The sequence below is a fragment of the Diaporthe amygdali genome (assembly GCF_026229845.1).
Source record: "Diaporthe amygdali strain CAA958 chromosome Unknown NODE_43_length_333103_cov_65_012416, whole genome shotgun sequence".
Classification (NCBI taxonomy): domain Eukaryota; kingdom Fungi; phylum Ascomycota; class Sordariomycetes; order Diaporthales; family Diaporthaceae; genus Diaporthe; species Diaporthe amygdali.
In genome coordinates, this window is record NW_026517063.1 from 244,062 (window position 1) to 265,923 (window position 21,862).

The window sequence follows — 21,862 nt, forward strand, 5'->3', positions numbered from 1 at the left end:
TGTCTCCTATTCACGCTCTTCGGCGGGACTAAACATGTCAGTAAGTGTGCGAACCCACATTTCAAACGACATCGGACTCACAGATATTGACCGTTTCGGGCTCAGGCGAGCGATTCTCACGCGCACCCCGAAGCGATTATCGACGACGCATCCATATCGCCAGCATCGGCATCCGCTTGGTCCGGAGACACCAAAGCAGAGACACCCTCCAGGCCGGAACTATCCCTCAAGAAACGATTTACAAGCACATGGGCGAGGAAACAAAGCAAAAGCAGTGATGGCGATGGGGAAGAAGGCACACGTGGGCCACTTGGGCTGCGACTATTGCATTACTCTCCGGAGCCTATGATTGACTTGATCTTCGTGCATGGGCTGCGAGGTGGCTCGATCAAGACGTGGAGGAAAGGAGACGACCCACGAAACTACTGGCCTCAGCTTTGGCTTCCACTGGAACCAGGTTTGGAACATGCAAATATCCATAGCTTCGGGTACGATTCAGACTGGGCGAGTACGAAGTCGAGCGTTCTAAACATCCACGACTTTGGCCAGACATTACTGGAGCAAATGAGGAACTCCCCATACTTGAGAGACAATGGGAACGTAAGTTCGACATCTTTTGTGCGTACAAGACTTGAACCAACAAGCTTACGTGCTAGGGACCGATTCTGCTTGTCGGACACTCTATGGGGGGTTTGGTTGTTAAGAAAGCTTGCATTCTAGCCAGAGATGTGCCAGAGTTCCATGAACGCATCCGATGCATTTTCTTCTTGGCTACCCCTCACAGAGGATCCGACTATGCTGCATTGTTGAACAATATACTGACCGTGTCCGGAGTTCTGTCCCCACGTCACTATATCACCGACCTCATGACTGGATCCACCTCGGCTCAACTCATCAACGAAGATTTTGGTAGATGCGCGGCTGATTTACCTGTGTTCTCTTTCTATGAAACATTACGGATGAGTCTCGGGATCACATCGTGCGTTGTTGTGGAAAAAAGCTCAGCAGTTTTAGGTAAGACATTTGGAGATTTATACCTAGATAGGATAGCTGATGCATCTCATGATGGCAGGGCCTGGATTCAGGAAAGAGAGAGTGCAATACATTAACGCCAATCATCGTGACATTTGCAAATTCGACAACCCAGATGACCCGAATTACATTACCCTAAAAAACGCGATCGCTAGCGCGACAGAAGACATTCTTAGAGGGGGTAAATCGCCCCTCAATTTGCTATTCAACATGATACTAATGGTATCAGTAATGACGACCAAGATCAAAGACTCAAATGATCAGATGAACATTTTGAAGACATATTTGTGTATTTCGGACAGCTCAGACGAGAATTATCCACGAGTCGAGGGGTCATGCCAATGGATCGACGACCGAGAAGATTTCCAAGAGTGGCGAGACTCAGCCGCGGCATACCTCAAAGATGACGCTCCCACACCGGCGAAGAATCCTTCCGTACTTTGGGTCACTGCGAATCCTGGAACCGGAAAGACGTTTCTTGCGGCACATGTTGTGGAAGAACTTACACAATTCCAGCTCGAGTGCGCTTCCTATTACTTTCACGCTGGCAACAAAACCGCGCAGACACTTGGAAGCTTCATGAGATCGATTGCTTATCAAATGGCTGCCTCGAATTCATCAGTACGGGAGAAACTTCTCGCACTTTATAATGAAGGATCAACATTCGACAAAGATGATGCCGGGACAATTTGGACGAAACTGTTCAAGAGAGGAATCCTTCAGGTACGTACAAGCAGATTCATGGGGCTGTCCTCCGCTTACAGAGATGATTTACGCATCAAGGCTCGGGTACGCACGCCACAATATTGGGTTATCGACGCTATAGATGAATGCAGCAAATACCAGGAACTTTTTACCCTGATCAAGGGCATTCAGCCTTCCTTCCCACTTCAAATATTTATAACGAGTAGGAAGTTGTCCGACATGCAACATTTGATTCGATCATTGGAGCCGTCCATGTTAGTGAATACCATCGGAATAGAGACAGAGGACAGCATTGGGGATATTGAATCCTATATACAATACCGCACACGGGACCGACCTATCAGTACTATCGAGGGCCAAGAAGACCTAGTTGATATCTTGTTGAGGAGGTCGAATGCCTGCTTTCTTTGGGTGAGACTCGTACTGGATGAGCTTGAACAGGTCTACTCCAACGAAAGTGTTCTTGAGGTTCTTCATAATATCCCGGAAGGAATGATTCCATACTATGAGAGGACGATTGGATCAATGGCCGAGAAGAAACGCGAAAAGCACATCGCCAAAGCTGTGCTTCTCTGGGTTGTGGCAAGTTCACGGAAACTTGTCATCTCAGAGCTCTCCCATGCGCTGAAACTGGATATCAATGCCGTCCTCCCGAGCGCCAGGAGCGCTGTCGAGGGCCTTTGTGGCCAGCTGGTATCCGTCGACCACAGTAACGGCCTGGTTGACCTTGTTCATCCCACTGTACGAGAGTTTCTTCTCTCGGAGGCTGCAGCCGAGTTCAGTCTCTCAAGACCTCGAGCTCACGAACGGATCGCCCTTACATGCCTACAACTTCTATGCTCACCCGAGTTACAACCTCCACGGAGCCAACGTCAACTATCTTCCCAGAGTGTGAGAAGCAAAGAATCATCGCCTCTCTTGGACTACGCCATAACACAGTTCTCGGAGCATGTTTGCATGGCCTCGTCCGAGACAGATGAGCTTCTGCTTTCCCTTGACCGCTTTTTCAGAACCACAGTACTTTCATGGATTGAGAAGATTGCTCGCAAAGGAGATCTTCACCCACTTATTCGAGTATCCCGAAACCTCAAGAGCTACCTCAATCGACGGGCGAAGTACAGATCTCCATTGAATATCCAAGTTCAGAACCTTGAAAGCTGGTCAACAGACTTGAGCAGGATCACGACAAAGTTCGGGACCGCCCTTTTGGAAAATCCGGGCTCTATTTACTTCCTAATCCCGCCCCTCTGTCCGTCCACTTCCGCCATCTATCAGCGCTTTGCTAAGCGGCCAGATGGACTAATGGTAGTTGGAGACATTGAAAATGCGTGGGATGACTGCATTGCATCTATTACGTTTAGCAAAGACACCATCGCTGCGGCCGTATCTTGCGGAGAACGCACGATAGCAGTTGGCATGGAGTCAGGTGAGATAGAGCTATATGACCAGCGCAGCTACCAGAAAGTTGGCCTCATCCAAGGCAAGCACCCAGTTGATCTCGTACATCTCATGGATAATTGCATCGTGGCATGTACGACAAAGGCCATCATCCTCATGGACAGATCAGGAAATATTGCGTGGCAAACAAGACTGAGGTTCCGATGCATTCTTCTCACATCGACCCCTGAAGCCATCATAGCTGTGTCGCAGCATGGTCACGTGCTTAAATGGGACATTTCGACCGGTTCACTCCTCGAAGATCAGGTTTTCACATACAGGAGTCCTGACGACGAAACCGAAGTCATAACCCAGATCAAAGCTCCTCATGTAGCGACATTGTCACCAGACGTGGAGCTGCTCGCTCTGGGTTATAGGTGGGGTACAGTGTGTATGTGGGAAGTGTCAAGTGGTGATTTAATCTGCTGGGCACGAGATGACGAAAACAGGCTGGTCTCAGTCTTGATATTCAACCCAAACCCCAGCATCAATCTTCTGCTTGTCATCTTCAGGGACCATGAATTGGCACTATATGATACGTGGTCCGGTGGCCTGGTCACCTCACAGGCGTCGCCAAGTTGTGTCGGAGTACTTTCTGCTACCTGTTCGCTTGATGGAAGAACGCTGGCAACAATGGATCCCCAAGGCATCTTGCAGATTTGGGACTTTGAGTCTTTGAACCTCCTATATCACGTCTCAACACCATCCACGTCCTTTCGTATCCTCAATTTCACTTCGGACGGCACAGGAGTGGTGGATATCATCGATTCCGGCATGTCTGTGTGGTCACCCGCGGCACTTGTTCGCAAGACCAACGAAGAAGATCAAAGCGTTAGCGAGGATGCCATCAATCTGCCTCCTATAGAGGGTGAGTATGAGATGCAAAGAACCTCAAGGATATCAGCATTATGCGCCCACCCTTTGCTCCCCCTTGTCTTTGCTGGAAAACAGGACGGACAGGTCTCGGTTTTCAGCACAAGGACGGGAGAACAGATGGCGGGCTTGTATGTTCATGACCACTCAGCGTCAATTATGGAGATCTCTGTGAGTAAGAGCAACATACTTGCATCACGAGACATCGACGGCGTCGTGCAAGTGTGGCATCTAGGATCTGGGCAACTTTCGACGCTGGATTCCAGATCCATGATTTTCCAAGTAAAGCTTTCGGCCCAGGTCATGCAAATCTGTTTCACAGGCCTCGAAGACCATCTTCTCATCTCGGCGGAGACAGTTGACAAACTATTTCACATCAGAGACGGGCAATGCGTTGGGTCTCTGCACTTCGCCCCCGGAGAGAGGAGGATTTGGCGTTGGTTCCCAGCGACCACTTCAGGGCAGAAGGACGAGCTATTCTTGTTGAGAGACAAAATTCTGCTGAAGTACGATGTCCCGAACTTCTCTTCAGAGGTTGGTCGTTCCAAAGTCCAGTTGTGCTTCAATGTGGAAGACGGGACTGAGTTGACGGCTATTGCCGGAGCCGCCATCATTCCAAACACGCAGACCCTAGCTGTCGATGTCCGCCACAGCTCAGGTTTTATATCGTCCTCAACCATGTTCCTGTTCGAAATAAAAGACACGGATATCTTGAAGCCATCGGAAAATCAGCTTCAAATAAGTTCAACGAGCTTGGAGCTTTCCAAGATTTGCAAATACCTCATCGGTATCAATGAACGCGCACAGACGGTCACATTCCTACACCAGAACTCATGGATTTGCAGCATCGAAGCTGGGAATTTATCAAAAGGACGCTTCAGTCAGCACTTCTTCGTTCCTACCGAGTATATCTCGGCCAGGAACCAAGTTCTGCCGGTGAGGACAGTTGAGAATGGCATCGTCTTCTGCCTCAATGGAGGGCTGGCTATAGTGAAGAATGGGTTCAACTTCCGAGATATTAGAGAGGTTGGAAACTGAATACCATTAAATCATCATACCAGAGGAAGAAATTGCATTGCAGCTGATCTAAATTACGCGTTCCTTGAATAATTCCTGCGCCCTCGATGTCGGACGTCGCAGTTCCTAGGACACAGGGGCCTCAGAATCATGGAACTTACCCAGCTTCAGAAGCGCCTTCGCATTGTCCCTACCAATCTTCTTGTAGTTCTCAACGCCACCAACAGCAGCCTTAACCTCGTCGGCCTTGCCGTCCCACCAAGCAGAGCAGTTCTCGATCGTCTCGTAGGGGTAGTCGACACTGAACAGGACGCGGTCGGCGCCGATCTCGTCGACCACGTACTTGAGCGTATGGCTGGAGAAGTGGCCTGAGGTGGTGACCCAGATGTTCTGTTTAAAATAATCGTAGATTGTCTTCTTACAATACCGATCATTACCCTCCTCCTGAGCAATAGGTCGCTTGACGTCCTCCAGCCAGTGGTTGATGCGCCAGAAGTCGAAGGGGATGTGCTCGCCCAAGTGGCCCACGATAACCTTGGCCTTGGGGTGGCGGTCGAACACACCGTTGACGATGAGACCCATCAGGTGCAGGCTCACGGCGTTGGCGAAAGACAGAGGGGGTCCGATGAGGGACTTGCGCTGGGCGTAGAGCTTGTCGTACACAACGTCTGCAGGGGCGGCAGGGTGAATGTACAGTGGCACATCGAGCTCCGTGAGGACCTTCCAGAAGGCGTCGTACTGGGGCTGGTCGTAGAAGAGGTAGTCCTCGCCATTCTTGCCGGAGTGCTGGAAGTCGCAGAGCAATGCCCCATGGAAGCCGAGCTCCTTGACGCAGCGGGTGAGCTCCTTGCCAGCTTGGACGGGGTCGTGCATGGACAGGCAAGCAAATGCACCAAGCTTGTCGGGCTTGGACTTGATCTGCTCGGCGACCCAGTTGTTGACCTCTGTAGCGCGGCGCTCAGCCTCGGCCTTGTCCGAGATTCCCTGAATACCGGGGACAGTGAGGGACACGATACTGCATAATCAAGTGTCAGAGTTACGGTCAATTCAAAGTCTTAGTCAAGGTAGAAAAGCCAACAAGACTAAAAGTTGAGACTACTAACGTGTAACCGATACCATGGTCATCGGCAAGCTTCACACGCTCGTCATTGATGTCACTGATTTGTCTCATGTAACGAGTGCGGTCATCCTTCGCGATGTAGAGGGCCGCTTCACGTTGAGACTTGGCCTCCATGCCGGCCATCTCATAGGCCTCCTCGAGTGCGATCTTGCCGAGCATTTTTGCTGTTTGTCGTGGAAGTGAAGGTTTTGGGTGTTGTTATTGAACAATGTATTCCAAGTGAATCTCGAAGAAGGATTTGTAGTCAGGTGTGTATGGTTCTGGAGTAAGAGTTGAACATCTCAGTTCGTCCTCGAGGCAGACTATTATATAGTTTTCATAATCTTCATGGAATCTTTAACTGACCCATCGCTTTCACGTCAGGAGCGAGTGTCCGCGAACATCGTCCTTCGGCGTCGTGGCAGATCTGCGGGCTTGTCATTCTGCGGACCTGACGTCCCTCAGGGTGTCGAGATAATGATGCCATGTGGAAGACAACATCTCGAGATCTCGAGCCAAGACCCGATTTTCTTGTGGGGTACTCCCTGAACCTCGCGCGGCTTTAGCGGCCGAGCTGGAAGTCGGAAGAGCGCGCCGACACTCAGAAATGATGTCCTACACGGCGATACTGGTGGGGAATCAGAACATGTTTCCTCTTTTATTGGTACACCCAGGCTCGAGCCAGGGCTGGTTTGCAGGACTCTTGCGATGACCCCGGTTCGCGGCTCGGGTAATGCGCGGCAGCAGCGAAGACAAGAAAGCTTGTTTTCTTAGGAATGGTCGATTCAAGCGGGTCATTGGATTGCCCCCCTGGGGTATCGAACAGTTGCCGACGTGGGATACGTCTAAGCGGAAGTCTCGACTCTCAACTCGCCTGATCTTCGACCATCTCACCGACCTGAAGGGGCTCGGTTCCGCGTCACGCAGCGACTGTGGCCTGAGCAGACGTGTATGATCCGATCCGGCCTTGATACCCAGAGCCGGTTGTAACGAAGCCAATCGATTCAGAATGAGCCACAAGGTGACTGTAGAGATACTATGCATTACTTGGCACTACTCCATGCATGTAAGACACAGGCTTTCAACAGGAGTTCAATATCAACGTTATCATCTTTGGGCCTAGGACACAGAATGAGAAGGAGTTCAACTCCGAGACACTTACAAGACAGCGCTCGGGAATGATACATCACTCCCGAAAACCTGGATTTTGTAGTCGAATGCAAGCGCTAAGCAATTTATTTTCCGATTGTATCAGCATGTTTCTTCTTCCTTCATGGCCTAGGCAAATACAATGGTACAAGCTCCAGCACCTAAAATCCTCAACCGCGGTGATGCCAGGGGAATGATCGACATCGCGTCTGACACGCTGATGTTCTAGGGCTGAGCCCTGCCGATTAGTGCTGTCCTCGGATCGAATCATAACGGTCCGGGGGCTGGCACTCGACAGGCTTGCCCGGATAAGGCACCTGTGGGCCCTCGGAACGTTGAGTTCGGTACCCGAGCCTTTCTAACATAAGCATCCGATAATACATCTCATGCGTAGTGGTATGTCAAACTTAGTATCTATGTACAACGGCTTGGAGCAACCCGGATAATTTTCAATGTGTAGCACCGATTCACACTTCCACTATGCGCTGCTGCGGACATCTTTCGGATCACGAACCGTTCAATTTGTACACCACCAGCAAACTCGCGTCTGCTTCACGAGCCACACAGCGACTAAAACACACCTTGAAAAGGAGGTGGACTGATTTAACTCGCGCTTCCAATATCTCTCGGCTTTGCTGACACCTGACTTGCGAGCGCGAAAGCTACTCGCGAGATGCCGATGTATCCAAGCTTTATTATTTTCGTCAGACGAAGTGCAAGTGTTATGGGAGGACTCTGCGTCAAAACTAGATCTCTCAGGCTCGCTAAAATGTCGCGAAAACATTGAATGGCAGACTGACAGAAGCTCGAAGTGCCTCAGATCTACTCCGGTATCTCTCTGGCATCACTTCCGCATATCATTGCTTCGTCGTGCTCGTAAGGATTCACGGAATTTCTTCTTCTATTCTCGTTTAACTCGGATGGTACCTATCAATTGCAATTGGTGCGGTAAGTGACGACTTGAGCTCATTGCCTTCATCATTTAGGTGACAACTCTATCTCGATCTCGCGTCTGCGGAGCATATTCTCACGATGTAGCGTTGCAGGCATCTTCTCTGTAGCCAGATGAGGCACCATCCATGATGCTATTCTGGGCAGGGCTGTTGCTTTTTGGACTGTGTCGGCGAAGAGCTGTGATCTAGCGGTTTCTCCCACTCCTAGACATTCGTTGTATGTTAATGGCCCAAATGAGGTCATTCACTCTTCAGAATAAAGGTTTGGCATACTTTGAAGGTCAGGACTTTTGCGCCTCGTCGGCCAGGGAAATTCCTTTGCGGAAGCCAAGCTGGCCGGGGTAGCCATTCCCTTCCTCAGGGCAGCAGAAGACCCAGGCGTCTCCATCCACACCTGATACTCACGAACAGCTACAGCTTCCGCTTTCATTTTCGTCATTAAGCCTCTATCCTCGTGTTCGGACTGGCCAAAATCATCGCGAGCTGCATGCCCCTGTCTCCAGCAACCGCCGCCAGATATGAGCGTTTGCGTGAGCAGCTTCATACACAAAACGGGTGATCAGCCTCTGCATCTCCGATATCTTATTGGACCCTCCAGGACGCGTCTGCCGTGGTCTTAGTGAAACTGAAGCTGAAGAGGCTTGCTCCAAAGCCAGTGCCCGATTTCTCGCAAATCAGACCGATGATCTCTTGTGGTACAACAGTGCCGCGGAAGGCAAGAGAGGTGTGTTGTATATCCTTAAGGTCTTGCAGCACTTTGATGGCCATTAGCTTGAGCAGTACTTGATGGCCCAAAATGGCGTGCTCATAGACAGATTCGAAGTTACAAGACTTATAGATCTCGAAAACCTTTTCGACCATGTCACTCCCCGGTTCAGAATCTAAGTGCTCCGTCATATCAAATAACGGAAAATCGTCGCATTTGTGTGCCGGTAAATAAACTTGTAAGCGACCGAGTCACGACCCAGGTGTACGTACAGCACGAGGACGAGATGTGCGGTGGCCCCGTATACGCCCTTCCAGCCGATGGAAATCCGGTGCTTGGCATATATATCGAGCATACAAAACAGCAATCTTTGAACTACTGTGATATTGGCAAACAGGCGGAGCGAGAGATCGACCTTTCTCAATCTTGTTTCGAGGTCAATGCGAGTGCCTTTTAGACAAAGCTTCCAATTCGGACATACACATCGAGAAGTGCCGGTTTATGAGAAAACTTCGGTACATTTCGCAAATTCCAGTCCTGCAAAATATACATACTACAATGCCAATACCTGTACCACTTGCCTGGAAGCACGAGAAAAGCTTCGTTTTGCTAAAGCATAATCTTAATTCTCTGAAAGTGTCAATTTGATTATAGGTAGTCCTAATTACGTTTTAATCAATATGTAAAGAAACTCCTTTCTTGTGTCACTATACCCGCCTTGCCTCATTTTCTAATTAGTCTAGCCTACCAAAAGTTTGCACCGTACCCGTCACCACTTCCCCGCAAGACATCAGCCCTCTGGGCCTGGGCAAGAGGGAAGTTTCCTGAGAACACCGAAGCTTCTACCTCCATAGACGGCAATGGCCTGTCTTTGAATGTCTGCTGGACACTCCTTGCAGTCTGCAGGAACCGCCCCTTCAGGCCGTCGTACCCTTCCACAACCAATTTCCCGCCCTTCTTAACGACGTTCCCGCCGACTAGAACGGTGTCGATGTCACCCACACTAGCATGCAGGATCACCGCCGCGACCGGGTCCACCCAGCCCAGGAGCGCGGGCGAGTCGCCGTCCCAGAATACCAGGTCCGCCTTGGCGCCCTCCTCGATGACGCCGAGGTCCTCTCTCCGCAGCGCCAGGCCGCCGTTGCGCGTCGCGAGCAGGAAAGCCTGGTTGACGCTCTCGGGATTGTTGGCGGGAAGGTTCCATTGTTCGATGACGTCGGAGTACATCTGGTAGCGCGCTTGCTGGAGCCAGATGCGTGCCTGTGTGAGGATGTCCGTGGAGAAGGTGAAGTGTGTATCGACTCCGAGCGCGGCCTGCTCCTGGAAGTAGTAGTTCTTGGGGTGCGTGTGGCCGTAGTGCATTTCCGACTCCGGTGTGACGGAAATATACTGGTTGGTTGAGCGGAGGAGCGCCGCCCCTGTTGAGGTGAGGAATGAGGCGTGGGAGAGGACGACGGCTCGGGTCCCGTTCAGGTAGCCAAGGCTGTGCAGGTCCTCGGGGGAGTTGTCTATCTGCCAAGGCCCTTGAAGAGAGTGAGAAGTGACCAGAGGAATGTCGAACTGGTCGGCCAGAGACATGATCGACCTGATCTCTTCTAAATTGCCATCAGGGTCGAAGGAGTCATATGCGATTCCCAGAGTGGTGGAAGTGTTGGCGAAGTCAGCCTTTGTGGCAATGTCTCTGAAGTTGGCAAGTTGCTCTGTAATTGTGTAGTTGGTGACATTGTGGAACGTATAGCACCAGAAGACTCTTGCGCTTGAGTCAATACTCGCTTGTAAACCAGCTTCCGCCGTCTCATTTGACCACGTGTGGTGTGCGTGGTCGAGCGTGGTCGTTACTCCTGCGGCTTGGGCTTCATACAGACCCATCAACTGCGAAATGTACACATCGTCTGGGGTCAACAAGCCGGCTGCTGCGAACTCGCCAAATCGAGAAAAGTACTCGACCAGGCTTGTGTTCGAGCCGATCGTTCTCATGGCTGTCTGCCAGCCATGTCGATGAGTGTCGATGAAGCCAGGCGTTACAATCTTGCCAGTGATATTGACGATCTGGGAGTCTGACGAGATGTTCCCCGGAACAGACTCCGAGATTTCAGTGATGGTATCACCGCTTACTGTGATGCAGCCATCCCTAATTACTCGAAGTCCCTCAGTCGCTCTATCAAAAGCAACTATCGTCCCACCTTGATAGTGAGTGGTGGCTGCTTTGACAATTGCCGGGAGAAGAGGAACCACAAAGCTTAGAAGCCTGTACATTCTGCCTGTTGTTAACGAAAGAGATAGGAAGAGTAGTAGACAGAGATGGCCTCACCATTTTGCTGTCAAATTCAACATGAATTATTGCCATTAAATAGCCTACCAGATTTTGACTTCCTCCGGATTCCCCGGGCTTCGCCGGTGAAATCGTGGAGCTAAGGAACAAAAAGAAACTGGATGTAAGCCACGGTGAGACCTAGATCCACAGCCGTCGGATTTAGAAATCGGTCGTAGACCAATGGTCGGAATTCCAACTTCAGCTATACGTACTACAGCTAGACAACAAGAAATCGATTTCAACAGCGGGATTTGAAAAAGATTGGAAATCTGGCTTACTAAACGCTGCATTGTCACGATCAAATAACCACAAAACAGGCACCGGGCTGTTTGAGTAATGCGCTCTCGAAAGTTCGAAAGTTAACGTTTTGGAGTTTGAAGGAGTCATTTAGAGCTATGGCCGGTTTCTAAATCCGTGGGCGGACCGCTTCTTCCAATGGCTACGGGCCCATCGGCCGATGACCGTCCCTGACCATGCGACTTTGTAAAAATTGTACGTGTATACGTCACGAAAACTGGGGCATGTTACTATAGCCAAGTAGCAGTTGCTCGCGGCAACTTCTATAGCTGTGCTGTGCTATATGTACCGTCCAGATGGGGCTCAAATAAGGTTCGTCTAATAGCATAATCTGCGTGAGCCGCTAGCACGCTAACCGAATGCTGACCAAAGACGATCAGGCCCCTGACGAGCATCTTTCCTCATTCGGTACTCTATTTGCTCCTAGGTAGTTCTCCCTGCCATAAAAGCTCCACTGTCACGAACTCCCGAATGAGTTAATTCCGACGGGTCTATATTGGTTGTCGGTGCCCAGATCTGAAGAAAAAAGGGGCAATATCAACGTGCTATGAGGCCACACAGTGGAGAACCTACGGTCAAACTTGTACTGAGTGGCTGCTAACTCCTGTGATGACAAGGGATATAGCATGCAACGCCCTTGAATATATACTTAAGAGTGTCATTTAATTGTAGTGTTATCAATATTAGAGAAAGGAGCGAGAAATCGTACAATGCAACGTAAGTCTCCAGTAGCCTCAGCTAAATCTCATTCAATGCATTTACAGCGCTGGGAATATATGATGTCGCGGTAGTTGTTGAGACGTAATAATGATTGAAATGGAGTATTCGCTGGAGTTCAAATGAAGTGTTTGCTCTGCACAGTGTTGCACCTGATATAGACCAAAAAGAAACAGCGAAAATTGGCATTACATGACTGTGCCCTCGCATTTGTTTCGGTTCGATATCGCTGAAGTCAGAAGGACGTCTTTATCCCCCAAGTAAGATTCTCCACTCGCAGTCTGCGCTGGCGACTATGCTCAACTCGTTGGGAGGAACCTCGATGTTGCATTTTGGCGAGTGTGGATATTGAATGGAAATCGAGTGCACCAGGCAACGGATGCTCTATCATGGCGTGTAGTTTGCAACGAAGGAAATGTTTGAGCAGCGAGTTGAAGATGTGACTTTCTTATATGTCAAGAAGGTCGCCAAATTTATGAGAAATTACATGTCCTTACAGCAATTCACCGACTCCCGAAGAACTCCCCTGATGAAAACATTCTGTTCTGGCTATGCACTGAATGCTGACACTCGTTTGATGGGTGATAGATCTTGGCTCCGCTCTGCCGCCGAATTCTACTGAATCCGCGCGCATATGGAATACTGTCCCATTAGATTTACCCAATCGTCCACATCTAAATATATCGTAATCATGATCTGAATCAGCTGAGACTTCTCCTTGGGCCCGTTGAGATGTTTTGACTTCCCTCAGATGTGTGCCTTAACCTGCCATCTCATCCTACAACGTTGCACAAAGGTTCGGGTGCATCCTAGAACTTGTGAATGGAACGATCCACTGGAACACTACCTAGGTTTGCTTGCGTACAGGTACCCCGTGTCTCATAAGCACTCGAAACTCAAGGTCGTATTGTCCATGGCGGTGGAGAATTAAGGCTGGTAGTTTGTTCAAGTTAAGGTCCGGGAAATACGCATGTATATCCAGCAGTGATGCACCTATAGTGTCCCCAGAAGGGACATGACAGTCATTGTCCTATCTCATCTACAATATGAAGCGATTTCAAAAGTTGGCCAGGCACTCAAAAAAGCGTAGAAAGAGGTTATGCTGCAAGATAGGGGTTTTTGAAAACCTATCCCGCAGGAGGAAAGGAGGTCATCCTACATTCCATTGAAGGTTATCTTACAAGGAGTTGTCTTACAAGAGATTTTGCTTCAGTCTATAGAGGATTACCCCAAAAAAGGTCATCCTATAGGAGGTTATCCTATAGCATGTAAAAGTGTATCTTAGAGAGGGCTATCCCGTTAAAGGTTACCTTACAATCTATAGAAGGTTTATCTCACATGAGATCATCTCACGAGTGGTTATCCTACACGAGGTTATTCCATCAGGAGTTGTCCATTGGAAGGAGTCGTATCTACTGGTTAAGTGGAGCCCGACCGTTTGGGATCCCCGTGCGTTGTAGCATCTAATCTACCGCTAAGCAAGCAAATGTCAACCTGCTCCCAATACGTCATTCTCTATGCCCTGCTCAGAAACCCCTAGACATCAAGACCTGCATCTCTTCGGCGAACCAGCTAGCCTTGGTGTCCTCGTCGAGGGCCTTCGCACTCTCGGCGATCTTAAGAATGTCTTTGATGCCAACACCAACCTGGTTGGAGCCCTGGGTGGCCTCGGCGACGAGGTTCATGGCCTCGACCATGGACGCGCCGTCGCGGAAGGTCTGCTGCTCGCGCAGCACCAGCTCCAGCTCGTTCAGCCCGCTCAGGCTGGGCACGGCGATCTCCTTGTCGAACACCGTGTCCGTGAAGTCGAGCTGCTGGAGCACGCCGCGCCGCGAGGTGGTGCCCATGACCAAAATGCGGTGGTTCTGTACGTTTCCAATAAGTCAGTTCAGCACAGGTGAGGAAATGAATGCGTGATACATACCTTGGGTGGAATCGTGCGGAGCAGCGCCCTCAGGGTTTGAAGAACTGTGTTTGACATGCGCGGACCCACGGGGTTCCACTCGATGAGACCTTCGATGTCGTCTATGATCAGGATACTCAAGGGCGATTTGAAAGCGTCTGTGAAGTACTTGTGGATTTGGTCACTTTTGGCGTTCTCGCTCCGATACCCAACAAGCAGTTCGGGAGAAATGACCTTGATGAAGGGGAAGTCAGACATTTTGGCAATGTATGCGGCAAGTGAGGTCTTTCCGCTCCCGCTGGGACCATGAAACAGTAGGGAGACGTTAGGCAACTTGGTGGTCTCGCTGCGGAGGCCATCGATGTAAATCAGGCAGGACTGGATGATCCTTTCAATATTGGATGAGAATCGTATAATGCCATAGACCATGGACTTGGTGAGCTCATCTTCAGACACACCAAATGCTGGTGTGACTTCGGATAACGCAACCAAGAAGTCCTGCTGGGTGATCACGAGCTCTGACGCGTCGCTTGATATACCGGCCATGGACCCTGCCTTGGTATGCCTGTTGAAAGCGAATGATGCCGCGCTCTTGCACAGGCCGTTGATCTCGGCACCGGAGAAGTTCTTGGTCAAACTGGCGAGTTCTGCCAAATTCACGTCACTTGCAAGTCTTCCGCTTTGCTTCATCTTGTTTGTGTGGATTCCCAAGATTTGCTGCCGACCTTTCTCATCGGGAAGGCTAATCTCGACTTGGACTTCGAGACGGCCAGGTCGCAGAAGCGCGTCATCAATCATGTCCTTTCTGTTCGTCATGCCGATGAGAAGGATGTTGTTCAGCTGGTCCACGCCGTCCAGCTTGCTGAGCAGCTGATTCACCACGCTGTCTCCCACGCCGGTGCCGCCACCCGCGCCCGAGCCTCTTTGCTTGCAGACAGCGTCCAACTCATCGAAGATGATAACGTGAAGCTCGCTGTCATCGCCCTTTTCCTTGTATTCCTTTTCCGCGTCTGCGAATAGCTTCCTGATGTTTTCCTCGGACTGACCGACAAACTTGTTCAGGACTTCAGGGCCGTTGATGACCTTGGGTTCTCGAGCTTGAAGCATCTTTCCGATCTGACGAGCAATCAAGGTCTTGCCGGTGCCAGGTGGGCCGTAGAGGAGCATTCCCTTGACGTGCATTATACCCAGCTGCTCGATAACGTCAGGTGGGAATATTCGGGAAGCGAAGGCCCGGCGGAAGATGGTTGCGAATTCATCATCTAGACCGCCGATTCCCAGGGTCGCAAAATCGAAATCAGGCCGCACGACGGCATTGGCGCCCCGTTTCGGCGCGCCGGTCAGATTCATGAGTGGAACTTTTGAGCCTGTTGGCACTGCGTCCTTTTGGAAGAAGACTTTGGTGTGTTCGCCGCAGAGACCTCTTGCGAGAGGGTCCTCCTCGGAGGAACCCATGAGTGCTGAGGCCTGCCCTGCCTTGGCGGTTTTGTCGAGGGGTTGGTCGACCAAGGTGACTCCCCTCACAGAACATTTGCAGGGGATTGTCCCGTTCCCAATATACATGATCAGTTCCTGACCAGGGGCGAAGATCTGGCCTTGAAAGGCTCTGATGAAGGCATCCTGGAGGTCTTGATGTTTGACAACCGAGGGTGGGTTGTTGAGGACCTTGGCATACGCGATCGCAACATCCAATGAGCCCAGATAGCCCTTTGGCCCAAGTTCGATGGGGTTGAAAGCCTCCGCGGTCACGACGTCTTTGATAGCTACCCTGAAGGTGTTGCGGTGGGGTAGCCCGAACCAGATGCAGCCCGGCTCGACGCCAGCGAATGGCCTGACTGTGATAACATACTCGGTTCTCTCGAAGGAGACTTTGAGGTAGCCGGTCTCGCCGTCGCTCAGCCCCCAATCCTGGGAGTTCACCGCAGCTATGTTGTTCTTGTGGTATTGCCAAAGTAGTTCTTTGGAGGCGGCCTCGATCCGTTCCTGGGTGTCGACACGTAGTTGGAGTCTGTTCCGCTGCCCACCAGATTGTTGATATTGGTTACCGCCTGGCGGGGGAGGTCTGTTGCTGCTCGGGCGAGGCGGCGGCGGCGCCTGCTGGCCGTATGGATCTTGGGATGGCCGCATCGGGCGTGGTTGGGGAGGTGCTCTTCCGTAGAATCGCGGGTCCTTTTCCCCGAAGCCACCGGGGGGAAGCCTGCTCATCTTGATCTTTGGTGGACGGTTTTTGGTGATTCTGTTCCGGCGAGGAGTGCTGAGGGCTAGCGTGGGAGGAAATCAGTCGAGGATGTTCGAATCGGCAGTTGGCACGACCAGGTGCAGGTGCAGGTGATGGTGGAGGCAGGTGTGAGTGTCGGAAGAGGGAAATGCGAGTGTTGATGGATGAAGATGCGACTGATGGTTGCTGGCAGCGACGTGTTGGCCTCTTCAGCTGGACACGTTTGAAACACCCTCTAACAACACCACCACCAGATGGACAGATATGACGTCCGTGGGGTAGGGTACTGGGGTAGGGGTACCCGAAGCAATCTAGATAAGGCTGGTATCTGAACACTACTTACAGTGGGTTAACCTCTTGTACCAAAACCTTCTAAAGCAACGGAACAACCTCGTGTAGGATAACATCCTAAAGCAACGAAACAACCTCTTGCAGGATGACATTCTAGAGGCTACAAGATAACTTTTTCTAGTATAATCTTCGATAAACTGCAGGATATTTTACTGCAGGACAACCTGTTACAGAGTAATCTCTTGTACGACAACCTCTTGTAAGAGAACCTCTCATAGGTAATCTCTTTCAAGATAGCCTTTTACAAGGTAACTTTCTGTATGCTATAGTATAATTTCTTGATTGAAAACGTCCTGCGGGATGATACGATAGCCTCTTTTCTTTGTCCCTGCAGATTGTAGACTGTGACTGTCTACTTCCCGGTAGCCCGTCTCCTTGTCAGCCCCACCACCTCCAACAAGCAGTTGCCTGCCCACTCCTAGCAGCTCGGTTCTACCTAGACACTGCTAAACTAGGTACCCAGGTACTGTCAATACTACCAGTGCCGAGGGAAGCAATCATTGCTTCAGACTGTACATTTATTTTATTTCGGCGACCAACCTTACTCCCCAACCATCTGGAACAACCTGGTCAAAAGCCATTCATAATAGGTTGGCAACACCAGCAACCATGCCTCTGTAAGCCAAGCACATGCTCCCTTCCCACCAGACCGACACCAAGACCCGAATTGACTGACATACCCCCACCATAGCCACCTCCTAGGCAAGAAGTCCTGGAACGTCTACAATGCCGACAACATCGCCCGCGTCCGGCGCGACGAGGCAGCTGCCGCCGCGGAGGAGCTCGCCGCCGAGCAGCGCATGCAGGATGCCGACGCCGCCCGCCGCCTGGCCATCCTGCGCGGCGAGACCCCGCCGCCCCTGCCCGAGGCCGAGCAGCCAGACGATCCCACCGACAAGAAGCACACGCGCCGCAGCCGTGACGGCGACCGGCTCGGCTCGAGGAAGCGCAAGCGCGCGGGAGAGGACGACACCGACTTCGAGATGAGGGTGGCGCGCGAGCGGGCCGAGGAAGGGGCCAGAGTCGCGGGCGAGCTTGCCGGTGGCACGATGGCTGGGCCAGTGTCGAAGAAGCAGAAGGGCGACGTGGAAATCGTGGACAAGAGCGGCCACATAGATCTGGTTGGCCCACCGCCGGTGGGAGCTGGTGGCGAGAAGAATGCCGAGTATGAGCGCGAGGCCGCCCGGAAGAAGCGCGAGGCGGAAGATCAGTACACCATGCGGTTCGCGAACGCTGCTGGCCGGGACGTGCTTGCATCTGACGCGCCATGGTATGCCAATGCTGGACGCCGGCAGGCTGGAGCTACAAATTTCTTCGATGCTGCTGCTGCTGCTGCTGTCCCTGCTCGAAGAGAAGACCGGGAGGCTGAGATGGGCATGGAGGCACCCACCAAGAACGTCTGGGGCAGGGATGATCCCAAGAGGAGGGACAGGGAAACGTCGAGGCTGAGTTCCAACGACCCGCTGGCCGCGATGAAGATGGGTGCCAGGAAGGTGAGGGACATTGCAAAGGAGAGGAGGCGGGAGGCTGAGGAGCGAGAGCGCGAACTGAAGGAGCTTCGGCAGGACGAACGGAGGCGGGAGAAGCGTAGGAGGAGGGATAAGGCTCATGCGGACGAGGATGAGGACGAGGAGGGATCGCTGTCAAGGTCGCATCGTTCACAACGCCCTGAGCGAAGGCATCATGGGGATGAGGGACATGAGCGCCGGCACGTCCATCGAGATGATGCCCATGGAGAGGAACGTCGACGGCGGAGGGAAGTCGAGCGTGACGGACACCGAGAAAAGGACAGACACCATGGACGGGAGAGGGAGAGGTCTCGTGAGAGAGGGACCTCGACTCGGTCACATCGAGACAAGGACGACAGCCACCGCCGCCACTGACAGCACCATGCTTGTTGCGGCTATGTGGCCTAATAGAGGGAATGATGTTATGATTCAAGTGATACCAAGATACCCAATACAAAACCATTTAACGTGTAATACCTCCACTAGTGACAATTATTTATCAGCCCGTCCAACGAGTGCGGGCTCGACTCCCCTGCCTCGCTGCGTGTGTTGAGAATGTCGCCACAACAGCATAGATTACTGCAACGCGGACACTTAGCACAGATTACCGCCCTGATCCTACGCCCATAGACCACAAACATGTGGATTCACAAGGTTGCTAACCCTCCAACCAAGGCACCCGAACCTCAACCTCCTTCATATCCGCCTCGACCATCTTCACAAGCGGACCAGCGTCTAGTCCTTTGAGCGCAGCTAGGATTTCACCCGCGAGCGCAGGGCTCATGCCCTCCTTGCGGTCACTGTACAGGTCCACGCCCTCCTTGGTGAATAGCGTGGGCGCAAACCAAGTGACAGCCCACCTCTCCTTGCCGCCCTCGACGTCGCGCTCCCCCCAACCCAGCACCTCCCAGTGGCTCGTGACGAAGCCGAGCAGCCCCTTGCCGCGCCAGTCCCAGGTGGCTGTGTCGCCGGGCGTGGAGGCTGTGTCGACGCCCGAGACGGTTTTCACGCCGCCCTTGCCTGAGGTCTTTTCGTACTGCACCAGGTCGTCGACGCGGGCCCGACTCGTGTCTTTGTCGCCGGTGGCGGGGAGCGGGGTGTAGGTTATGCGGACATTGCGTGCTGTGCGCCACATTGAGAGGGTGGAGTGGGTTACTGTCCAGGTGCGGTGGAGCCAGTCTAGGGGTGGGGGTGAGGAGGTTGATGGGGAGGAGGATGAGGAGGCATATTTGGATGGGATGCGAAGGGTGATGGGTGGGTTGCCGTTGCTTGTTGACATGTTGCTGTCTATTGCTGGCCACTGGGATATATCCTGCGACGAGCTCGTATGGTGATGACACAAATTGTACTCCTGAATGACTTGCAAGAGCTGGTAACCTTGGAGAAATTCAAGATTGATGAGTGTGCCGAGTGTCAAATGCGTGTACAGTCGATGGGTAGACAGACAGTCTGGCTGTTGTTTGCGGGTTGGGTGTGAACTACATGCAGCTCAATAGAGAGTTGAGACGTCAACGATATTGATCGACAAACACTGCAGATACGTGTTGCGCAGTCCGACAGGTGAGAAGTTGTCGACGTAGGTAGGGGTTAGAGTGAAGCTTGAAGCTCTCCAGATGCTATCAACAGCCCTTGTGCCTGAGACGTCCAGGGTTCCCCAGGGCGTTTCAGCCGTGATGTCAGAGCTGTGCGGACTTTCTATGGGCACCTAGCTCGAGCCTAGGTAGCTTCAACATCCCCCACTCTTGCTGCAATACACAATAGCTCTGCGCTTAAAACTCAATCTACTTTGCGGCTCATGTAGAGTCGTCTCATCAAGCATCCATGAGGACTTTGAAGTATATTCCAAGGTTACTTGCAGAGCCTTGAAGCTTTCCAGAGGAAGCCCCCCCCCCCCTGTGCCCTGGACCTGCGATGCTGGACTCCACATTCCCCTCTGCAGGGGCTCCGTTCCAGCAGGGGTCCTGGAAGCTAATCCAATTGGGGCCACCCATAGGGCTGGCCTGGAATTTCACTCACCCTTCCACGTCGAGGATGCAGATTGACTACCTCCACTTCAACCTCTGATCACTCGACTCGTCGCCGCTATTGCTCGGATTGACTTTGTTCGTTGTAAGATCTCATCATTCGATAATTTTGAATGCTCCACACATACTGCAACCCAACTCTAAGGCCACACCGTTCGAGGGCGCCGCTCCATTGAGCTCGAAAGAAAAGCTCTGAGGAGGTAGACGCTCAAGCTCAAGGACAACCACACCCAGAGCAAACAACATCTCACGGCACTGCTCCCCAGCACCACTACCCATCATGGCCGACATCACCTCAGACGACGACCTGGACTCGGCAGCCATGGCAGAGGCAATGGGATTCACCGGCTTCGGCATGCAGCGCGCAAACAGGAAGCGCAAGCTCACCCCGCCCGCCCAGACCGGCGCCAACAATGCGCCCCTGGGCAAGCGCCGCCCGCTGAACCTGCCCGAGCCCGTATCCGGTGACGCCAGCGGAGCGAATGCCGATGAGATAGGCCTGGATGATGATGACGATGACGGCGGCGCGAGGCTGGCGAGGGACCAGCAAGGTGGAGGAGAGGAGTTTGATGCAAACGCCGCTGGGCCGCAGTACATCGACACGTCCCGGCCATCGCGAGGGTACTACCCCGAGGAATTGGAGGACATGCAGACGCAGGCTAGAATTGACGCGCTTACCTTTGCTGATGCACCCTCAACAACGGGCCACCACCAGCTACCCCAGAAACCACCGCAGCAGCAGGGGCAGCACGCAGGCAAGGCGGCGCGCTGGTCCGGTGGAAAGGCTGGCTCAGGGCTGCCGTGGTGGGAGGGCGAGTGGGACCCACGGCTGATCGACAGGATGGTCGAGAACCCGTGGGAAAGGCTGGAGAAGCAGCGTGGGCTTGAGGCCCGAGGCACGTGGCCGTCGAAGGATCGTGGTGCCGCTGTGCCAGCTGGTGCGGGCTCATCAGGTCCCCTTGGAGGGAGTGAGGCGGGCCAGGCGACGATGTCGTGAAGTTGGTCTCGTTATGGCACGGACACTGCATCGCCCCTTGAAGCGAGGACGTCGTCGATGAATACTTGGGACACTGTTGGTGCATGCCATCGACAGGGCACGGCACGTACCATCAAACAAGAGGGCCAGTGCACCATGACATGTTCTGGCTGGTAAAGAGAGGTCATAGAGAATGGCAAGACGGGATGGAGGAACGAGACAACACCACCTTCCAATCTACCTCGCCGTCTCATGACACGGGATTGTCTTCCCTCCCGCCGCGGGCTGAACAAAAAGGAAAATATACGCAAGAAGGTCACCACCACCTCTGACACCCTTGTGTATATCAGGAGCTTTCCTGCCAAGGATTCTACCATGCCATGCCATGTCCAAGTGGGTACCATCTCTCCGGTTTCCGAACAAGAGAAAGACATATGTCACGTGACATACGAACAAGGGAAGCTTAACGGCGGGCAGTGGGGAGGGGAAGGAAGAACGAGAGCACCCACCAACCCCATCATCACATGATGGAGCCCACATGGCCAGCACAGTGTGCCTCCCACCCCCTCTGGCTATACGAGGT

At 52.3% G+C, this 21,862-nt stretch overlaps 6 protein-coding genes across 6 annotated transcripts; 3 read left to right on the forward strand and 3 right to left on the reverse strand.

The window, feature by feature from the left end:
• Positions 1 to 34: 34 nt before the first annotated feature.
• On the forward strand, positions 35 to 5,085 carry J7T55_000072 (Vegetative incompatibility protein HET-E-1; the record flags this gene model as incomplete). The annotated part of the gene is made up of 4 exons (XM_053134286.1): positions 35 to 40; positions 106 to 600; positions 657 to 909; positions 1,262 to 5,085. 4 exons carry the CDS (start codon positions 35 to 37, stop codon positions 5,083 to 5,085), a joined length of 4,578 nt encoding a protein of 1,525 aa, XP_052987973.1.
• A 105-nt stretch (positions 5,086 to 5,190) lies between these two features.
• Positions 5,191 to 6,343, reverse strand: J7T55_000073 (midohydrolase family protein; the record flags this gene model as incomplete). Its single annotated transcript, XM_053134287.1, has 2 exons — positions 5,191 to 6,079; positions 6,168 to 6,343. The coding sequence occupies 2 exons, from the start codon at positions 6,341 to 6,343 to the stop codon at positions 5,191 to 5,193; spliced, it is 1,065 nt and encodes a 354-aa protein (XP_052987974.1).
• A 7,482-nt stretch (positions 6,344 to 13,825) lies between these two features.
• Positions 13,826 to 16,407, reverse strand: J7T55_000075 (uncharacterized protein; the record flags this gene model as incomplete). The annotated part of the gene is made up of 2 exons (XM_053134288.1): positions 13,826 to 14,164; positions 14,224 to 16,407. 2 exons carry the CDS (start codon positions 16,405 to 16,407, stop codon positions 13,826 to 13,828), a joined length of 2,523 nt encoding a protein of 840 aa, XP_052987975.1.
• A 973-nt stretch (positions 16,408 to 17,380) lies between these two features.
• On the forward strand, positions 17,381 to 18,654 carry J7T55_000076 (uncharacterized protein; the record flags this gene model as incomplete). The annotated part of the gene is made up of 2 exons (XM_053134289.1): positions 17,381 to 17,388; positions 17,463 to 18,654. 2 exons carry the CDS (start codon positions 17,381 to 17,383, stop codon positions 18,652 to 18,654), a joined length of 1,200 nt encoding a protein of 399 aa, XP_052987976.1.
• A 283-nt stretch (positions 18,655 to 18,937) lies between these two features.
• On the reverse strand, positions 18,938 to 19,558 carry J7T55_000077 (uncharacterized protein; the record flags this gene model as incomplete). The annotated part of the gene is made up of 1 exon (XM_053134290.1): positions 18,938 to 19,558. The coding sequence occupies one exon, from the start codon at positions 19,556 to 19,558 to the stop codon at positions 18,938 to 18,940; it is 621 nt and encodes a 206-aa protein (XP_052987977.1).
• Positions 19,559 to 20,583: 1,025 nt separating this feature from the next.
• On the forward strand, positions 20,584 to 21,300 carry J7T55_000078 (uncharacterized protein; the record flags this gene model as incomplete). Its single annotated transcript, XM_053134291.1, has 1 exon — positions 20,584 to 21,300. One exon carries the CDS (start codon positions 20,584 to 20,586, stop codon positions 21,298 to 21,300), a length of 717 nt encoding a protein of 238 aa, XP_052987978.1.
• Positions 21,301 to 21,862: the final 562 nt, after the last annotated feature.